Raw genomic sequence first — 22,062 nt, forward strand, 5'->3', positions numbered from 1 at the left:
ATTTTTACATTTGGGGAAAAAATGTCGAAGAGAAAATGTTTAAGTATTAATGATAAAGTAAAGATTCTTCATGATATTGACCAGGGTTTTAAGAAAAAAGATATTGCGGAGAAATATGGCATACCTGCAAGCAGCTTATCTACGATTTTAAAAAATCGAGAATCAATTTTAAATGCAATTGAAGGAGCAGCAGACAAGAAGCGAATTAAGTTGTGTATATACGAAGATGTTGATAAAGCTGTTCTAAAATGGGTGCAAATGATACGTGAAAAGAATATACCAATATCGGGTCCAATAATTAAGCAACAAGCTCTGAAATTTGCACAGTCCCTGGGACATACAGAATTTAATGCGAGCACTGGGTGGCTAGATAAATTTAAGAAGCGCCACAGAATTGTGGAAAAGGTTATTTGTGGAGAAAGTGTTAATGTAAGTGAAGAAGATTGCAACAGTTGGAGGAACAATACCTTAAAGAAGATTTTGGAAGAATATGAACCTAAAGACGTTGTTTTTAATGCTGACGAAATGGGTTTATTCTTTAAATGTTTACCGAATAGAACTCTTGCTTCTAAAGATGATAAATGTTTTGGCGGAAAACAAAGCAAAGAAAGAATCACTGTGCTAGTTGGAGCAAATATGACAGGAAGTGAAAAATTAAGACTTTTAGTAATCGGAAAATCAAAAAACCCAAGATGTTTTAGAGGCACAAAATCTTTGGAAGTTGACTACACCTTTAATAAAAAAGCATGGATGACCAGTGATATCTTTGAAGACTGGATATTAAAACTAGACAAGCGTATAACAAAAGAAAAAAGGAAAATCGTGTTGGTAACTGACAACTGTCCAGCACATCCTGCCAGTATTTCTGCCAAACTTAAAAGTGTGAAGTTATTGTTTTTACCACCAAACGTGACGTCAAAACTCCAGCCAATGGACCAAGGCATAATTAAAAATTAAATTTCATTATCGAAAGAGAATAATAATGAAGATTGTCAATGCGTTATCAGAAAATAGAAACTTGGAAGTTACAATTAACCTTAGAGATTGCATCTCTGAACTGGCAAAAGTTTGGACAAACGATGTCACTGAATACACTATTCAAAATTGTTTTTCGAAAGCGGGATTTGTCTGCATTGAATGCAGAAGTCGAACATCAACTGGATGAACAAGATGAACTGCCCCTTTCACAACTGAAAAACTTTTGGAAAATATTAGAATCGTCCGGAAACATCGAAAATGAAATAACACTGGATAGTTATGTTTATGTAGATCAAGACCTGACTACAACAGAACATCCAAATGAAGATGAAATACTGCTGAACAGTGTTAGACACGACCATGCTCACGAAGAAATTAACGATGACGCTGAAGACACATCAGAACAACCCGTAGAAAAGCCAACTCGTGAAGAAATGATTAACGCTTTTAAAACGGTTCGTATGGGTCTACAGTTTTGTGAAAATGTTCCTGATAATGTTTTTAATGCTCTGAACAAATGTGAGGTTTTCTTTGAGAATCAGACATTTTTTAATTGTACTGTGCAAACGAAAATTACGGATTTTTTTAAATTTGTGATACTTACTGGCGAAAATTGTGTAAGCGTAATTTAAATAAGTGTTTTTGAAATAAAATACATTAAAAATAAATGTAGATTCATTTTCATTTTCTAATTAAATAACAATTTCTAATAAAAAAGATATTCTCTGTATAACGAAATTTCTCTATAACGAATTTTTTCGCTGGATTTATAGAATTCATTATAGGGAAGTTCGACTGTATATGTATTAAGATGAAAACAAGTTTACTGAATGTGGTGGTGGTTCTCTCTGCATATGTATTTCACAGCACAGTGAAGTATACACCAAGGGTTTGTACCTTAGAAAGCAGATCAAACAAGGTAGGATTATTGGAACCAATTTCATATTGAAATAAAAACTAAACCAAAGATATTTTATAGAATTATGGGGGCAGGGGGATGGAAATTGATGGAACTTACTACTTTTGATTTTATTTTTAAGTTACTTCTGGTAGCCCTAACCTACTTTCTCTACTTTTCAAGGTATAATAGCATGCAATAATCTTGAGAACAATTTCCCCCCCCCCCTTTTTAGCCACACAGATCCCCCCCCCCTTTGAACCAACATCATCATCATGATGTGAAAGAAGAAGAGATGGGGGAAGCTGTTGTTTGCATTCAGAACAAATACCTGTGTTTTGCATTGAAAACATTTTTTTTACTGTTTATCATTACAAAAGATGTGCCTTCACAGCTGTAAGAAATACATATATGCACACGTCATAACAAGTAGTAGTAGCAAATGATGCAGAAAAGCAACCTTACATAATGTCAGCCAAAAGAAAGGGGGGGGGGGGGGAACATACACACACACACTTCACCCATCCTCACCCTACAAGAATTTGAATAAATCCTTCCTTGAATTTATTCAAACCATCCACTTCTACAAAAACAGGTAGAAGCATATTTTGGCAATCAACCACTTGCTGACTGAAGGAAAACTTCTGCACATCTATCCTGCAACCATCCTTCCTCAACTTAAATTTATGTCCCATCGTGTGTGTAGTCTTAGCATGAAGAAGCATGCCATTCCCATTCAGCTTATTTAATCCATTTAAGGCCTTAAACACTACAATCAGATCACACCCACAGGTGCCTAGTTTCCAGACACTGCAATTCGCAGAAATCAAGCTTTTCTAGGAATAAGCACCCTTTTGTTCCCTTCAACAATCTGGTTGCCCTTCTCTGCACCTGCTACAGCAGATTTGCATCCTTCCTAAAGAGAGGCCTCCACACCTGTAAACAATGTTACATGAGGCCTAACCATGGTCTTGTACAAAGAGATAATCACCTCCTTATCCCTATTAGTAAAGTTATTTTTATTATTATTATTAATATCCATATGATGCAAGGAAGCCTGAGGCTTATGCTGCACCAGGGGGAAAAAAAAAGTTCTCGAGTAACCCTGAGAGAGAGAGAGGGGGGAGGGGGGGAGAGTCAAAAGTAGAAGGGAATCACTAAGAAAGAGAAGAATGATGATATCCAGCTCAGGACCCTGGGTGTGCAAGCCCATACTCACCAGATGTGAGCCCCTGAAGTTTCCATATATCATTGACAAAACCCCCATGAGAGTCCAGCAGTAAGTCTGCAATCCTCAGAGATTTTCATATCTGACAGCACAATTACCCCAGGTCTTCTTCATTTTCTACTACCCCAAGTGTACTTCCACACAGTTGATAAGTTCTGAGATTATTACTCTTACCCATATGAAGTACCTTTTGTACTGTATATGGGTAGTGCTTTTGGCAATGTTAAAACTTCAACAGTCAATTCTCAGCCTATCAACCTAATTTTTCTAAATCTTGTTGCAGTTGCATACCATCATACAGTCATTAAGCACCCTGCCAACTTTGTATCATCTGAAAACTTTGACATTAAGCCTGATATACCTTCATCAATATCATTAATAAATACTGAAAACAACAATGGGCCCAGAACTGAACCCTGAGGAACTCTACTGATAACATAATTCCACAAAGAGAAGTGCCCATTGGTACCCACTCTGTCTTCTTCCCGTTAACTCCCTTTATCCATAACAGTAACTTGCCCTTAATGCCAACATTTCTCCAGTTTGTACAGCAATCTATGTGCAACAGTATCAAATGCCTTCCTGAAATCCAAGTATATGAAGACAAAATTATTTTTTGCATCCTTGGTCACTGCATCATAGTAACCTATCTGACTGGTTAGACAAGACCAACTGTTAACAAATCCAAGCTGTGACTGTAGTATAATTATATTTGTGTTCAGATGGTCCTGCATTACTTCTTTAATTAGTGACTCCAATATTCTCCCTGGAACAGATATTAAGCTAACAGGTCTGTACTTACTCGTGTCACCTTTTGATCCCCTTTTATGAAATGTGGATACATTCACACATCTCCAGTCCATAGGGACATTACCTGAATCCAAGGATGCTCTCATAATTAATGCTAAGAATTTGCTCATGTCCATTGCTGCCTCCCTTAATATGAGTGGATAGATCCGGTGCCTTTTTTATGTTCAGCTTCAACAACTTCTCTTCCACTCTCCTTTCAGTTATCACAAAGTCATTTAGCTCCCCGCTGGACTTTGATAAACTTCTGACATCTCCTCCCATAAAGAATTCCTCAAATGTGAATTTATAGATGCAAAATATCCATTCAATTTGTCAGCAACCTGAGCAGGGTCATCAACAGTTATCCACTGACATCAAGTGGCCCAATGTGATTCAACGTCTTCCTACTACTGTATATATAAGTATAAAAGTCTTTGCTGGTTTTCTTGGCATTCTTCAACAGGGACTTCTCGTAATCTGTCTTAGCTTGCTTAACCTCCTTGTGATTTGATTACAGACTAATTTATATTTATCACAGACTTCTATATCACCTGATAATTTATATGCATCCCATGCATTTTTCTTCTCTGCCACGTGTCTCAATAGTTCATCTGACATCCATTTAGGTCTAAGCCTTGAACATTATTTCTTCATTGGTATGAAAAGCCTAGTAGCTTCTTTAATTACGTCCTCAAATGATTCCCAATTAGAATTTGCTGTTGGTAACATCATCGGTTGGCCCCACTGCATAGAATTTAAAAACTGTCTGGGACCACTGTAGACACCCTCACGAAAGCAAAACTTGACAGTTGTTATGTCTTTAATTAATTTCCACATAAGTACACTGTGATCGCTTCCACCCAGTGGATCTTTTACCTACAGATTCTTAATGCAAGTGAACCACTGCTGGTAACCAAATCAAGAGTATTGCTTCCTCTTGTTGCATGAACCCCCAGGGGCTCACATCTGGTGAGTGTGGGCTTGGCACACCCAGGGTCCTGAGCTGGATATCATCATTCTTCTCTTTCTTGGTGCAGCATAAGCCTCAGGCTTCCTTGCACCATATGGCCAATAATAATAATAATAATAATAATTTCTAATGTGCTGTGGTAAAAAAGAGGCATCCTAGAAACCTACAAAACCTTGCTAGTCTGTGAGTGAACAACTAAAACTCCAATCAACATGTACAAAGTTAAAATCCCTCATTATAGGACTCTGATTTACTGGTCCACTCTATTTCTCTGTATAGCTGTTTGTTATATTCATCAGTCATTAGGCCTATAACACACTCCTACTCTCAACTTTTTTTTTCAGTGCTTATATAACACCAAACTGATTCAACACTGCACTAATCACCCATGTTGACTGGATGCAGAGCCTTAGATTTAATATGCATCTTAACTAAGAGCATAACCCCTTCACTCTTCCTGTTCTGTATGTACTTCCTGTATACATTGTACTCCCCATATTCAAATTGGGCATCACTTATGTCTGAATGACACTATCCCTACAATGTCTGCATTTGATAACTTAATCAGTACTTCAAATACATCAAATTTATTTACAATGTTCCTAGCATTAGTGTACATACATATGTTCATACTCTTAGCTACCCTTACACAGCCCACATATTCACTGGCTTCATTATGACCCACAGCAGGGCCAACCCCAACACCTTGCTTTCCAGGCTGCTGCATTTTTCAATAGAAGCAGTGCAAGAATCGCCATCACCTCTGCCGGTGGCTCTAGTTAATCTATTAGTCTGTGTATCCCCCAAGCTAGCAGTTTTCCGACCCACCTATTAGTGCCCTTTAGCATCAGCAAATATTCTTGCACCCTTCTATTTAAGTGTATCCCATCACTATAAAAACAGTCTCTCCTATTAACAAGCACAGACCACCCTGGGAAAAAATTCTAAACCATGATGCACATTCTCTCCAAGGCCAAATTGACTGACAAGGCTCTCAACTTCTTATCATGTCTGGGAAAATTGTGGACCCTCAAATTCAATTTTAAGTCGCAATTTTTTTTCTAACATTGCTCTGTACTTGTTAAGTCTGCAGATCTCCTACTCTTAATATCATTAGTGCCAGTGTGCACATGAATATCACCTTTTGTGTCCTTAAAAGATGATATCTGCTCTGCAACATCATCTACTTTTGCCCCTGACAGACATACCCTGGTCCTATTCCGCATATCCTTCTTGCACAATGTATTTCCCATTTCCCTGACAATAATCAGTGCATTCTGCACAACAATCTGTGAATACGCTGACATACAGTATGTGCAATACAAGTAAATAGAATAAAGATTTCAAAAATAAAATATCTGGAGCATTTTAAGATCAGATATACAATTACAAAACTTAAATTCATAAAGAGTGTAATATTATGAAATAGATGTATACATACTGATATATTGTGCGAAGGCATATTTATTGGAATTTTGTGGATTGCCATCTGGTTCACATAGTACAGTTCCAAGTGTATCAAGGTAATCTTGTAGCTGTCCTAGGAGAGTAATTACCTATTAAATACATAAAAAAGATTCAATGGCAAATTATATTAAATTGAGAAAGAGAAATTAAAAAACATAAGTTTTATGATATGATTATTCTTAATTTGTTTCTCATATATATATAGATATTTACATATATATTTTTTTGTTTTGTTTTGCAAAGTTTTCTGATTTATACCACCATTGCAGGAGAATAACGATATACAATTATCTAGGAAATGTATTACTGTTCGATGGTAGAGCTCACTCATGTGCATCAGGCAACACAGAAGCAATCTCCAAGGCAGAATGCACTGGTCCCACAGGAACTAGTTATTGGACAGGACCAGGGTATGTCTGCCAGGGACAAAAGCTGATGATGTTGTAGAGCAGATATCTTTTAAGGGCACAAAAGGTGATATTGTTGTACACATTGGAACTAAAGAACATTAAGAGTAAGAGATCTGCAGATTTACTCAACAAGTACAAGTCAATGTTGAAAAAAAAGTCCCGAGTTAGGGTTGAGTGTGAAAGTGTCTGCAATTCTGCCCAGATATGATAGGAGGGAGTACCGTATTTCCCCATGTATAAGACGCACCCTTTTTCGAAAAATTTGGGGTCTAAAAACTGGGCACGTCTTATACAGTGATTGTAGATTTTTTTACTTGCATTTCCTGCTTTTTCACGCTTGTTGTCTTTGCGCTCATTGTTTCACACTTGTTACCGGTATATTAGGTTACGTTTTGCCACGTTCTGCCCAGAAATGGCTCAGAAAAGATTTTCGTACAGTGCTGAATTCAAGTTAAAAGTGATCCAGTTTGCAAAGGTGAATGGAAATCGTGCTGCTGAACATAAGTTTGGTCCTCCTCCAACTGAGAAAACAATCCGAGACTGGCTACGGGAAGAAGAAACCCTACTGAGAATGCCACGGCAGAAGAAGGTCATGAGAGGCAAGTCAGTAAAATGGCCTGATCTAGAGAGAGAATTAAAAATATGGATTGAAGAGCAAAGGGCAATTGCAATTCCTGTGTCCACAAAGATGGTTCATATTAGGCAAGAAGAATTCCTAATGAAAAAGAAGTTACTGGATTTCAAAGGAGGACACAATTGATGCTTCAGGTTCATGAAACGGAATGGACTAAGCATGCGTACACGCACCAGACTTGCCCAAAAGATGCCTGAAAGCTATGAGCAGAAGGTCCTTGAATTTCATTGTTTTGTCATTCAATGTCGGAAGACACATCAGTTTGAGTTGGGACAGATTGCAAATATGGACGAAGCCCCCCTTCAATTTGATGTCCCAAGTAACAGAACTGTTGATAAGAAGGGGGTGAAAACTGCAACTGTGAAGACAAGTGGACATGAAAAGAACCATTATACAGTTGTTCTAGCTTGTTGTGCCGACGGAATCAAGCTGCCTCCTATGCTGATTTTCAAACGCAAAACAATGCCAAAAGAAGACATTCCTCAAGGAGTGATTGTCCACATTCATGACAAGGGCATCCACCCCTGGATCAGGATGGGATGAAGATCTGGTTTGAGAAAGTTTGGAGCAGGAGACCAGGTGGGCTCTTACGCAAACCTGCCCTATTGGTGCTTGATCAGTTCAGAGCACACATAACAAAAACACAAAGAAGATTGCTGCAGAGCAAAAAACAAAACTTGCCGTCATACCGGGAGGCTTGACATCCCAGCACTTGATGTCAGCATTAACAAACCCTTCAAAGCTGCCATGAGAGACGAATGGAACCAATGGATGAAATCTTCTGGAGCCAATTTGACACCAGCAGGAAGAGTGAAGAAACCAACTATCGGAGAAGTTTGTACCTGAGTGAAAAGATCCTGGGATAATATCAAGATCGTTGTCAAGTCATTTAAGAAGTGTGGCATTTCAAATTCCATAGATTGAACTGAGGACAAGGCAATATATGAAGACAGTGATTCGTCATCAGACACAGATGAGGACAAGCAATGGATGGGAGTTTTGACAGTGATGAAGAGTTGTATGAATTTTATGATAAATAAAACTTGAGTTCAATAACTTTATGTAATACATTTTTTTTTTTCAAATTTCGGGCCCCAAAATTAAGGTGCATCTTATACATGGGGAAATATGGTATATGATGAGAGCCTTGTCGATCAATTTGGCCCTGGAGAGACTGTGCAAGGCTCAAGGAGTAGAATTTTTTTCAGCCTGGTCAGTGCTTCTTGACAGAAGAGACTGTTTCTACAGGGATGGAGTACGCTTAAATAGAAAGGGTGCAGTGTTAGGTGGCAGTGTTAGAGGCAGTGTTAGGTGGAGCAGAAAACAGCTAGCTTGGGGAAATAAACAGACTAAAAGGTTAACAGTGGCCACAGGCAGAGGCAAAAGTGATTCTTGCACTTCTTCCACTAGAATGAGCAGCAGCTTGGAAAGCAAGGCAATGGAGATTTCCAGGGCTGCTCGGAGTCATAGTGGAACAAGTAAATACATGGGCTGTGTTAGGGTAACTAAGGGTAGAAACAGATGCATGTACACTTGCATGTACACCAATGCTAGGAGTATAGTTAATAAATTTGATGAGCTTGAAGTGCTACTCAAGACATCAAAGGCAGATATTTTTGGGATAACAGAGACGTGGTGTCACACAGACATAAGCAGTGCAGAATTGGAATTTGGGGAGTACAATGTGTACAGAAAGCATAGACAGGACAGGAAGGGAGGAGGGGGTTATGCTGTTAGTTAGGAAGCACATAAAATCTAAGGAAGTGCAGTCAATTCATTTTGGTGGACAATGCAATATTGAGTCTGTTTGGTGTGACATAAGCACTGGGAATGGAAAAATGAGAGTAGGTGTGTGTGTTATAGGCCTAATGAATCTGATGAGTATAATGAGCAATTGTACAGAGGAATAGAGTAGGCCAGTAAATAAGAATGTCTTATAATGGGGGATTTTAACTTTCCAGATATTGACTGGAACTCATGGGTTGGTCACTCACATACTAGCAAGACTTTTGTGGATTTATTGGACCACTTAACATAGAGGGGTTGACTACTGATGATCATGCTCAGGTAGCTGATAAACTGAATGAGTATTTTTCATCTACATTCACACATGAGGAGTTATTCAATGAGGGGAGTGCCAGAAGTTTATCAAACTCTAACAGGGAGCTAAGCGATTTTGTAATAACTGAGAGCAAAGTGGAGGAGAAATTGTTGAAGTTAAACATAAAAAAGGCACCTGGGGTGGACGGGATGTATCCAGTTATACTAAAGGAGGCAGCAAAGGAAGTAAGCAAACCGTTAGCCATAATTATGAGAGCTTCCTTGAACTCGGGGGAGGTCCCCAGGGACTGGAGGTGTGAAAATATATCACCAATTCAAAAAGGGGGTTCAAAAGGTGACAAAAGTAACTATAGACCTGTTAGTTTAGCATTTATTCTAGGAAAAATAATGGAATCACTGGTCAAAGAAGCATTGCAGGATCATCTAGACAAAACTGCAGTAATAGTTAAGACACAGCATGGGTTTGTTAAAGGGAGGTCTTGATGTGGTCACAAAGAAACTGAATGCCAAAAATAATTTTGATATCATATACTTTTATTTCAGGAAAGCTTTTGATACCGTTGCACATGGAAGACTCCTGTACAAATCGGAGGGGTATGGCATTAAGGTTAAATTCTACAATGGATAAAGGGATGGTTGAGTGTGAGACAACAGAGAGGGGTAATCAATGGACACTGCCCTTCGTGGACAAATGTTATTAGTGGAGTTCCCCAGAGTTCAGTGCTGGGCCCATTGTTGTTTTGTATATTTATCAATGATATTGATGAAGGTATATCAGGCTTAATGTCCAAATGATACAAAGATTGGGTGGATTATTAACGACAGTAAAGGCAGTATGCTACTCCAAATGGGATTGCTTGTTTGGGAATTTTTTAGGCACATTGGCATCTATGGCCATAGTGTGCCAACTCCAAATGGATCTAGATAAGTTGGGCAAATGGGCTGAGAAGTGGCAACTGAAGTTCAACATTGACAAATGCAAAGTACTGCATATGGGTTGCAATAATCAAAGAGAAACGTTCCAACTGTGTGGTACTACACTCAGGGAAGTAGAAAGTTAAAAAAAGACCTCGGAGGGTAATTGTGCAGTCAAATATGAAGTTTGTTGAGCAGTGCAGATGGGCTGCCAGGACAGGTCATGGAGATTTGTCAATGATAAGGAATTTTGCTAGCACGGACAGGGAGGTGATCATCCTTTTATACAAGGCAATGGTCAGGCCACATCTTGAATACTGTGTACAGGTTTGGAGGCCTCATTTTAAGAAGGATGTAGAGTTGTTAGAACAAGTACAAAGAAGGGCAACAAGATTGGTGAATTGAACAAAGGGGAGCTCTTACCAAGAAAGGCTTAGGTTCTGCAAATTGCAGCACCTGGAGAGTAGGCACCTGCAAGGTGATCTGATCGAGGTGTGTAAGGCCTTGAATGGGATGAGCAAGCTGAATGCTGGTGGGATTCTTCCTCTTGCTAAGGTTAAGAACAGAATAATCTCCTGAGAGGGCATAAATTAAAATTGAGGAAAGACAGTTGTATGATAGATGTGCAGGAGTTTGCCTTTAGCCAGCAGGTGGTTGATTGCTGGAACAAACCTCCATCTGTCATTGTAGAAGTTGTTAGCTTAAACAGATTCAAGGCAAAACTGGACATACATTTGGAACGAGTGAATGGGTGTGAAATGAGAAGGGAGTGTTTTTTTTTTGGCTGATGTTATATAAGCTTCCTTTCTTGCATCATGTGCCCTTGCTAATGCTAACATGAGCTAGTTGTAAGGGCTTTTGTAAGTTAATTAAAGATCTGAAATATTCGATTCTAGTTGAATAGTGGTGTGCACATTCAATGATAATATGTTTCACTGTAAGAATGGAACTACAATGCGAGCAGAGTGGAGGCTCTTCTCCTAGCAGTAAAAACAGATGCATTAGATGTGTATGGCCAATTCGTAGTAGTAGTGGCATGTGATGCAAGAAAGCAAGCGTATGAGCTTATGCAATATCATCCAAAAAAAAAAAAAAATTTACAAAACAAATCACACTAAATGTTTGTAAAGTTCCTCCTTAAATTTATTTAATCAATCAACTTCCACAACAGCAGATGGAAGTTTGTTCCAACAATTAACTATCTTTCCTCAATTTGAATTTATGCCCCGTTAGGTTCGTATTCTGAACAAGTGGAAGAATCCCACCAGAATTCAGCATGCTCAACCCATTCAAGGCCTTATACACCTCAATCAGATCACATCACAGGTGTCTAGTTTCCAGCTGCTCCAATTTGCAGAAATTAAGCCTCTCTTGGTAAGAGGATCCCTTCATTCCCCTCACCAATCTTGTTACCCTTCTCTGTACACACTCAAGCAAATCCTCATCCTTCCTAAAATGAGGCCTCCAGACCTGTACGCAGTACTCAAGGCATGGTCTGACCATTGCCTTATATAGAGGGACAATCACCTCCTTTTCCCTGCTAGCAAAATTCCTATATATCATTGATAAAACCCCGTGACCTGGCAGCCTGTCTGCATTGCTCAGAAAACTTCATATCTGACTGCACAATTACTCCCAGGTCTTTTTCATTTTCTACCACCTTAAGTGTAGTACCACACAGTTGGTATGTTTCTCTGGGGTTACTTCTACCCATATGTAGTACTTTGCATTTGTCAAGGTTAAACTTCAGTTGCCACTTCTCAGCCCATCTGCTCAAATTTTCTAGATCCTATTGCAGTAGCACACTGCCATTAACAACCCTGCCAACCTTTGTATCATCTGCAAACTTCGACACTAAGCCTGATATACCTTCATCAATATCATTTATAAATATACAAAACAACTGTGGACCCAACACCGAACCCTGTGGAACTCCACTAATAACATCAGTCCATGAAGAGCAGCACCCTCTGTTTTCTCTCACTCAACCATCCTTTTATCCATTGTAGCAACTTACCCTTAATACCATTCTGCTCCAATTTGTACAGTAGTCTTTCATGCACAACAGTGTCAAAAGCTTTCCTGAAATCCAAGTATATGATATCAAAATTATTTTTTGCATCCAGTTCCTTTGTAACCAAATTGTGCCTGTTTAATCAGGAGAGTAGTTGATTGGTGGAACAGACTTCCATCTTTTGTTGTGAAAGTTGATAGCTTAAATAAATTTAAGGCTGAGCTGGACAGGCATTTGGAACGAATGGAAGGGTGAAATGGGAGGGTTTTTTTTTTTTTTTTTTTTTTTTTGCTGATGCTGCATAAGCTTGCTTTCTTGTATCGTACGCCTCTACTAATGCTAATGCTGAAAAAATTCTCATGTGCACTGTATTCCATCTACATGGGGCACATCCATGAAATAAACATAACCCAATTTCCCGAGGAAAAATATGGGGCTATTATAGCCAACAATCATTTGACCTGAACAAAACTTCACATATCAGTATCACCCTTAAATTGTACAAAAAGAATTCTATATGCTGAGCTTTATAATACATACATCTTGCTCAATGCAAGATGTATGCCAGAAACATGAAATCTCTTTAAGACTACAAGTTCAACCACCTTCAATCCTCACTCAGTAATAATGAATTAAATGAATAATACAAAGGGAATTCAATAAATTATCTACCTGCCTATGAAGGAAATGAGATAGCTGCAAAAATCAATTTTTTTATTTTTCAATGTAACTCCCCTCAACTTCAATACATCATTCCATTTTGTTGGCAAAGAGGAAATACCAGAGAAATAAAATTCTTTGTATTGTCCATCAAAGAATGCAGAAACAGCAGACTTCGGTTCATTATCATAACAAAACCAACTTCCATATATGTTTTTTTTGAGGTGTTGAAACAGGAGATAGTCACTGGGGGGCAGATCCAAACTGTAAGGTGGACGGGTAAGTTCTGTAAAGTCACAGTCTCTCAAAGCAACAACATGTGACATGTACACTGGTGCAGTGTCCTGAAAAAGCAGCATACCTCTGGAAAGTTTTCCATAGCATGATTCCTTTATAATATCCCATACATTATACAGAAGAGATGCATATGACTCCCCAGTGACTAACTGACTGTGTCCCAAGTAGTGAATGTACAAAATTCCCTCCGGATCCCAAAAAATGGTGGCCATAATCTTGTCAGCTGAAGGTAGTGTCCAAATTGTTATGGGTGATGAACTCATGTTTTATCACCCATAACAATTCTGGAGATGAAAGTTTCAGAATCCCTTCCATAAAGCTCTAGCTTCTCAGAACACCATACTCTGAATTACTTCTGCACAGGGTTCAGAAACCTGTGGACCCACATTGCACTGACCTTAGTCATCCCCAAATGTTCATGGAGGATGGTTATAACTGCTCCCACAGATATGTCATATTCCCAAGAGATTTGGGACACCTTTAAATGTCTGTCATTCAGCACAAGTGTTTCCACAACCTGGCACATTTCTGGAGTGATCACTGTCACAGGCCTTCCTGGAGGTGGTTCATCATCGATGGACACTCTATCCCACTTGAATTGTTTTGACCAGAATTTCACCTGGTACTCTGAAGGTGCACCGCTGTCATACACAGCTACCATTCTTTCATGAATGGTCTTTGGCCCATTTATTTCTTTGGTGAGAAACTTGATGACTGAACGATGCTCCAATTTCACAAATCCATAATTTGATACAGGTGTCATCCTTCTTTCGGTAACAGCAGCACAAACTAAAAACATAGTGGGATCAAAATTAGTATGATTCAAGTTGAGATATGCAGGAACATGATTTTTTTTTTTTTTTTTTTTTTGTTAGTTGCTGGCGCATCGGCTTCTGTGACCACATTGCACCTCCCAAGGTTTTTGCATTTTCTACTGTGATCCAAGCCCAAGGCGGGATTCAAACTCGTGACCATTGGGTTGCCAGGCAGGCACTTTACCCACCTGGCTAGCCCGGTCAGCAGGAACATGATAAATCATGAATCATTGAAATATAATTATGGGAAGTACCTTAGATAAGGGGAACGAGATTATAAATGTGAAGAGAGAGACTTCTTGAGCTCCTGCAAACAATAAGTTTTTCTTACACATTTTATCATATTTTTGATTAATTAAGAGATTAATTTATGTTTTACAAATAGATTAAATAAACTTAGTAGCATGCGTTAGCTTATTTTTTATTTAGCTAGTAAGTTACAACTCGATACACGTACCGCTATTGTGTCGGAGTTTCGGGTACGAATATCGTAGCACATAACAAGTAGCGCTGAAGAATAGTAGGGTTTTAATTGTAATGAATAAGTAGTTCGAAGGTTTTAATCACTTTTTTGGCATATATCTTTTGTATTTAGCTAAGGATAAAACTAATTTAACACTGTGATAATTACGGTATAGCATAACTTGATAGTATAATCTCAAACTTGACAGCTTAAGGTATAACATAAAACTAGATAGTGTAATACATATCACTGCATTAGCATAGTATAGTATTATAGAGTCGAGTGTAGTATAGTATAGTCTATTAATCAATAAAATTTATTAACCTTATTAATTTTCATTGTTAATTAATTAAATCATATTTAAACGGAAATCATGCCCTAGACTACAGCAGCAAAGCAATGTGCACATAGTAGGAGTGCTCAAGGGAGAACCAAAGGGGGAAATTCTCCAATGTATCACAGCCTAAAAAAATGTGCAACTAGTGAAATGTTTTCAGAACTTCTGGAACAGGACATAATCTAGCCAAGGAGGCTGTCTTTGTGCCTTTGTTTGTTTGTTATTTGGTTTTTAGGAACATTAGCAACTAAGGCCATATTGCTCCGGAGATATGCGGTGGTCATTCCCTGACCTTTCCACATCCTCCGTATTTGGTGGTCAAGGGCTTGAACCCCGGTCTAATCAAGAAGTGTGTGTGCTACGCACTGCTGCTCCTGCCCACCTGGCTACGGAGGCACCATCTTTGTGCATGCTAGGTGCAGAAAGTGTCAAGAAATTAGGCACCAAATCAGGGTTTTGATGGGCATCTATGAAAGTTTAAAGAGTAGGGTAGATACCCTCAAAGGATTTAAAATGGGGGACCCATCAAGCTCTCAGCTGCCCAACAACACCAGAGTTCACTCTTGCGCATCAGGCAACACAGCGGAAATCTTCAGAGCAGAATGCGCTGGTCCCACAGGAGCTACTTATTGTTGGTGACTCTATTGTCAGGGAGATGGGAAATATATTGTGCAAAAAGGATAGGTGGAACAGGACCAAGGTATGTCTGCTAGAGGCAAAAGTTGATGACATTGTAGAGCAGATATCATCTTTTAAGGGCCCAAAATGTGATATTGTTGTACACATTGGCATAATGATATTAAGAATACGAGAACGGCTAATTACTAAACAAGTACGAGACAATGTTGAAAAAATGCCGAGAGTTAGGGTTGAATTTGAAAGTGTCTACAATTCTGCCCAGACACAATAGGAGAGAGTATATGATGAGAGCCTTGTCAATCAATTAGGCCCTGGAGAGATTGTGCAAGGCTCATGGGGTAGAATTTTTTTCAGCATGGTCTGTGTTTGTTAACAGGAGAGACTGCTTCTACAGAGATAGAATACATTTAAATAGAAAGGGTGCTGATGCTATCGAGTCAGTGTTAGGTGGGTCTGAAAACTTGTAGCTTGAGGGGATACACGGACTCATAGATTAATAGTAGCCGCTGGCAGAGGTGAAAGTGATTCTATTGATTCACTGTTTCTATTGTTTTGTTTGTTGGTTATTTGGTTTTTAGGAGCATTAGCAACTAAGGCCATATTGCTCAGTGAATATGCAGTAATCATTCCCTGACCTTCCCGCATCCTCCCTATTTGGTGGTGACGGGCTCGAACCCCAGTCTAATCAAGAAGTGTGTGCTATGCACTGCTGCTCCTTCCCACCTGGCTATGGAGGTGCCATACTGTTTCTACTGGAATGCAGCCTGGAAAAAAAGGTGTGGGTGATTTCAGAAACTGCTGGGAGTCATCGCAGAACAAGTAAATACCTGAGCTGTGTTAGGTTAGCTAAGAATAAGAACAGGTGCATGCATACTTGTGTGTACACCAATGCTAGGAGTTGAGGAAATAAATTTGATGAATTTGAGATGTTGGTCAAAACATCAAAGACAGATATTGTTGGGATATCACAGATGTGGTGTCACAGAGATATAAGGAATAGAGAATTGGAGTTTATGGGGTACAACGTGAACAGAAACGATAGAAAGGGAGGAGGAATTATGTTTTTAGTTAAGAAATACATAAATCTAAGAAAGTGCATCCAGTTGACATTGGTGGACAGTGCAAAGTTGAGTCAGTTTGGGGTGACATAAGCACTGGAAAAGCAAAATAATAAGTAGGAGTGCGTTATAGGCATAATGACTCTGATGAATATAATGAACAAGTGTACAGGGAAATAGAGTGGGCCAGTAAATCAGAGTCTTATAATGGGGGATTTTAATTTCCCAGATATTGACTGGAATTTGTGGGTTGGTCACTCACACATTAGCAAGGCTTTTGTGGATTTATTGGATGATTGATTTCTACAGCAACATGTTCGAGAGGCAACCAGAGGGAGTAATCACCGCTGATCTGATTATCAGCAGTGATTATTCATGCATTAAGAATCTGCAGATAAAGAAACCACTGGGTGGCAGTGATTGCAGTATGCTGATGTGAGATTTACTTAAAGATGTAACTACCATCAGGAGTAAAAGGAAAGGTTTAGCTTTTGTAAAGGTGACTATGGTAGTCTCAGACAGTTTCTAAATTCTATATTGTGGGACCAATTGATGATGTTACCAACAGCAAATTCTAAATGGGAAGCATTCAAGGAAGTAATCTTGGAAGCTACTAGGCTTTTTGTACCAACTAAGAAATACTGTTCAGGGTTTAGGCCTATATCGATGGCAGATGAACTAATGCGACTTGTTGTTGTTGTTATTCAGTTTTTAGGAGCATTAGCAACTAAGGCCATATTGCTCCGGGAATATGCGGTGGTCATTCCCTGACCTTTCCTCATCCTCTGTATTTGGTGGTCACAGGCTCGAACCCCAGTCTAATCAAGAAGCATGTGCTACGCACTGCTGCTCCTGCGCACCTGGCTACGGAGGTGCCTAATGCGACTTGTGGCTGAGAAGAAAATTGCATGGGATGCATATAAATATCAGGTTACACCGAAGACTATGGTAGATATAAGGTACTCTGTAATCAAGCCACAAATTCAAATTATGAGAAATCTTTGGCAAAGGATGCAAAAAAAAAAAAAAAAAAAGCAAAGACTTCTTTACTTATGTAAACTCTAGAAGGAAGGAAATCGATCAGATTGGTCAACCTGACATCGACAGTTTGATTGTTGATGAACCTGCTGAGTTGGCAGACAAACTGAATGAGTATTTTGTATCTACCTTCACACATATAAGGAAGCCATTAAGCAAGTGGAGGCCAGAAGCTTATCAAACTCTGGCAGAGATAATGTTTTTGTAATAACTGAGAAAAAAGTGAAGAAGAAATTGTTGAAATTGAACATAAGAAAGGCACCTGGAGTGGATTGGATCTATCCAGTTATATTAAAGAAGGCAGCAAAGGAAGTAAGCAAACCTTTAGCCATAATTATGAAAATTTCCTTGGACTCAGGGGAGCTCCCCACAGACTGGAGATGTGCAAATGTATCCGTAATTCACAAAAGAGGATCAAAGGGTAACATGAGTAATTACAGACCTGTTCATTTAACTTATGTTCCTGGGAAAATAATGGAGTCACTGGTTAAAGAAGCACTGCAGGATCATCTAGACAAGACTGCAGTTATAGTTCAGACACAGCATGGATTTGTTAAGAGGAAGTCTTGTCTAACAAATTTGACTGGATACTAAGATGTCACAAAGGAATTGAAGCAAAAGGTAATTTTGATATCATATACTTGGATTTTAGGAAAGTTTTTTCTAATTTTGAACATGGAAGACTGCTGTACAAATTGGATCACTATGGCATTAAGGGCAAGTTGCTGCAATGGATAAAAGGATTGTTGATAAAATAATGGTAAAATAAAATTACGGCTTTCTCAGAGCGAATTGTAACAGGTTTAATAATATATATAGAAACATATAAATATACAAAGCTTTCGGTTGGTTAGACAACCTTCAGTTGAAACAAAACATAAAATGACAGTTAGAATGGAGGCGCGTACTGCCAATCTGGTACGTGAAGCGCGTGGCTAATTGTTTGAGGTTGAAGTCTGTGGCTGTGACGTATGTGGACGTGGCCAGCGCTTGTCAATGGACAGGAGTATTGCTTCGGTGATAGGGTGGACTTGACAACCACTGTTCCTGTTCATTGAGGTATTGGAGCATTTGATGTTTAACGATTCCAACCAGGCGTGGCGCAGATAATGGCGGGACTTATCCACAATCACGACATTGCGGTGTGGGTCAATGTCGTGGTGGGTTGCCCAGACGTGCTCAGCAATAGCTGAGTGCTCCACATCAGCCAAACGGATCGCCCTCTTGTGTTCATAAAGGCATTTTTCGAGCCGCCTTCCGGTTTCCCCGAAGTAGCAGCTAGTGCAGTCACGGCAAAAGATGCGGTAGGATCGCTTGCCGTGATTGTTGAGTGGAAGAAAACAGAGAGTGGTAATCAATGGACTGAGTCCCCCAGGGTTCACTGTTGGGCTCAGTGTTGTTTTCCGTATTTATCAATGATATTGATTAAGATATATCAGGATTAAGGTCTAAGCTTGAAGATGATACAAAGGTTGGCAGTAATGATAGTATACTACTGCAACAGGATCTAGAAAAGTTGAGCTGATGGATTGGGAGATGGCAACTGAAGTTTAACACTGACAAATGTAAAGTACTGCATATGGGTAGCAATAACCTCAGAGTAAAGTATCAACTGTGTGGTACTATTCTCAAGGTAGTAGAGAATGAAATGGATCTGGGGGTAATTGTGCAGTTAGATATGAAGCTTTTTGAGCAGTGCAGGCAGGCTGCAAGAGTAGCTCATGGTGTCTTGTCAATGATATACAAAATTTTGCTAGCAGGGAAAAGGAGGTGATTGTCCCCTGTATTGTCCCCTGGCCTGACCATTGCCTTCTACAAGGCAATGGTCAGGCCACACCTTCAGTATTGCATACAGGTCTGGAGGCTTCCTTTTAAGAAGGATATAGAGCTGCTGGAACGAGTGAGAAGGGTAACAAGATTGGTGAGTGGGACAAAGGGTTGCTTTTACCAAGAACAACTTAAGTTCTGCAAACTGCAGCATCTGGAGACTAGGTACCTGCAAGTGATCTAATTGAGGTGCATAAAGCCTAGAATGGTCTGAGGAAGCTCAATGCTGACAGGATTCTTGCTCAGATTACTCACCTAAGGGGACATGAATTCAAATTACAACTGTAGAATAGATGTGCGGAATTTGCCTTTAGCCAGCGAGTGGTTGATATCCGGAACAAACTTCCATATGTTGTACTGGAGGTCGAAAGCATAAATAAGTTCAATGCAGAACTGGACTAGCATTTCAAGTGAATGGATGGGTGAAATGGGAAGGGTTTTTTTTTTTTTTTTTTTACTTCTTATTTTTTGGATGATACTATATAAGCTTGCTCACTTGCATTACATGCCTCTACTAATGCTAATTTATTGAATGCCCCTAGTAATAACCTTTAACAAAACAGGATGCAAACTTTTGTGTTCATATTCTAGATGACACTAAAATGAAATATGGGGATTTTTGCAGAATCAGACTTTCATGATGACCTGCTTATATTTGTAACACAACATTTAATCTTAGAGCATGTTTTATCCTTAGTATCACTTTTAATGGGGTATTATTCTCTGATAATGTAACTGGCATCTCCTGATGTTAATCTCCCTAGCTAATTTTTAGTTGCTAAGGAGAATTAACAAATTCCACTTATACATCATTCTCTTCAGCCAATTAAACTGAATTTATTCTTACCATGATGTTATTTCATATAGAGAGAATTTTGAAAATATGATTGCTCATAATTTTTGAGAAACCAAACAAAATATTTTGATAGAATATACAAATGCAAAGGTACTACCCAGAGGTATAAATACTTACATTACTAGTCACTTCATGTACTGTGCCATCTTTAGGTAATTTTGTATCAGGATCATTTTTGATGCTATCCACAAATTCTTCCAATGCTTTATTTATCTTAAGAAGGGAAAAATATATATATAATAACTATGGCAAGACATTTAATAATCTAAAAATGAAAATGATAACACAGTAAACAGCTTCAACATATTAAATATAAAGATAAGGAAAATCCGGATCTTTAATAAAAAAAAAAAAAAAGTGAAATGTAAAGAACTTTGTGCTATCATTGAGTGCTTCATCAAACTACAATGAATTATGTAATTTTTGAATATATGATTTTGGTTTTTACTTTTTTTTATATATAAGTTTGGTTTTTGGTAATATGATTTTTTTTCTTCTTTTAAACTTCAATGTAAAATGTATCACTGAACTTGCTAGCCATGTGTAGACATGTTTTAAACTGATGCATCATTAAAACGTTATAAGAGTATTAACTACCTCCACAGCAAGCATGCATTATTCTGCATAGGGGAAATGGATACAATATCCTCATTTTCATCAGCAGAGATGAATTCTTCAATGATGTTTATTATCTGAAGCACAAGCATTTCCCTGATATGAAATAATAATAATAAAGGTGATGCTATCTTTTGTATATTAGATACATATCAAAAGTTTTTGTTTTTAATTTATCATGTAAAAATGATACTGTGAACAGAGGCAATTGTTATATAACAGCTTTTTTTCAATTTATTCTTTTTCAGCATTTTTGTGTTTTTGTTTTTCAACCCTTAATTTGGTTATAATGATAAACTGATACAATTTATTCTTTTTCAGCATTTTTGTGTTTTTGTTTTTCAACCCTTAATTTGGTTATAATGATAAACTGATACAAATGTTTTTTCCTGATTTTCTCAACTGTCATCACAGCAAATATGTAATGTATACAGGGTTATTACAGAGTAGATTAACAATTATAATTTTAAGAACCGAAAGAAGAAAAATATATCAAATTAAAGATGAACACCTAAAGTTTCAATGATCTACAGCTACGAATTTTCAATATGGGCACCAGTAGTTATTCAGCAAACATCCCCCCGAAAATCAAGTTCCTCCTAGATTTTAAGCAATGTTTCAGGGATTACTTTTCGTACAGCAGAAGCAATTCTGGCTGTCAGTTCAATCTCATTATTTGGTAATGGCGATCAACAGACATCATCTTTGGCAATCCATTGGCATCACGTCCGGGGATCACTGAGACCAATAAATGGGACCCGAATGACCAGTCCATCTTCCTTGAAAGTGCTAATTCAGGCATGCTGTCACACTTATCTGAAAGCCTCATTTTAGAAAGGAAGTAGATCTTTCAGACCTGTGCAAGGAAGAGCAACAAGATTTGAAAAGGCACAAAAGGATTCTCTCTCTCTCTCTCTCTCTCTCGATAACAATAAGACTTCAGTTCTGCAAATTGCACCATCTGGAAACGAGGCACTGTAAAGGAGACCTGGCCGAAGTGTTTAAGAAATTAAATGGACTGAGTACAGTAAATTATGATGACATTTTAACTCTTGCTCTTATGACACACAAATAAGAGGAAATAACGTGAAAA

At 38.4% G+C, this 22,062-nt stretch overlaps 1 protein-coding gene across 2 annotated transcripts in view; it reads right to left on the minus strand.

The window, feature by feature from the left end:
- The window catches only part of Exo70 (exocyst complex component 7), a 340,721-nt gene that overhangs the window by 87,745 nt on the left and 230,914 nt on the right, over window positions 1-22,062 (minus strand). For both annotated transcript variants that reach the window (XM_090377714.1, XM_090377715.1), the window contains 2 exons: window positions 20,472-20,567; window positions 6,305-6,419 (listed from right to left, as the gene is read on the minus strand). In XM_090377714.1, the coding sequence (XP_090233840.1) occupies window positions 6,305-6,419; window positions 20,472-20,567 (211 nt within the window). The remainder of the gene's footprint in view (window positions 1-6,304; window positions 6,420-20,471; window positions 20,568-22,062) is intronic.

This window comes from Mastigoproctus giganteus, chromosome 7 (assembly GCF_048544385.1).
Source record: "Mastigoproctus giganteus isolate SK-2022 chromosome 7, ASM4854438v1, whole genome shotgun sequence".
NCBI lineage: Eukaryota > Metazoa > Arthropoda > Arachnida > Uropygi > Thelyphonidae > Mastigoproctus > Mastigoproctus giganteus.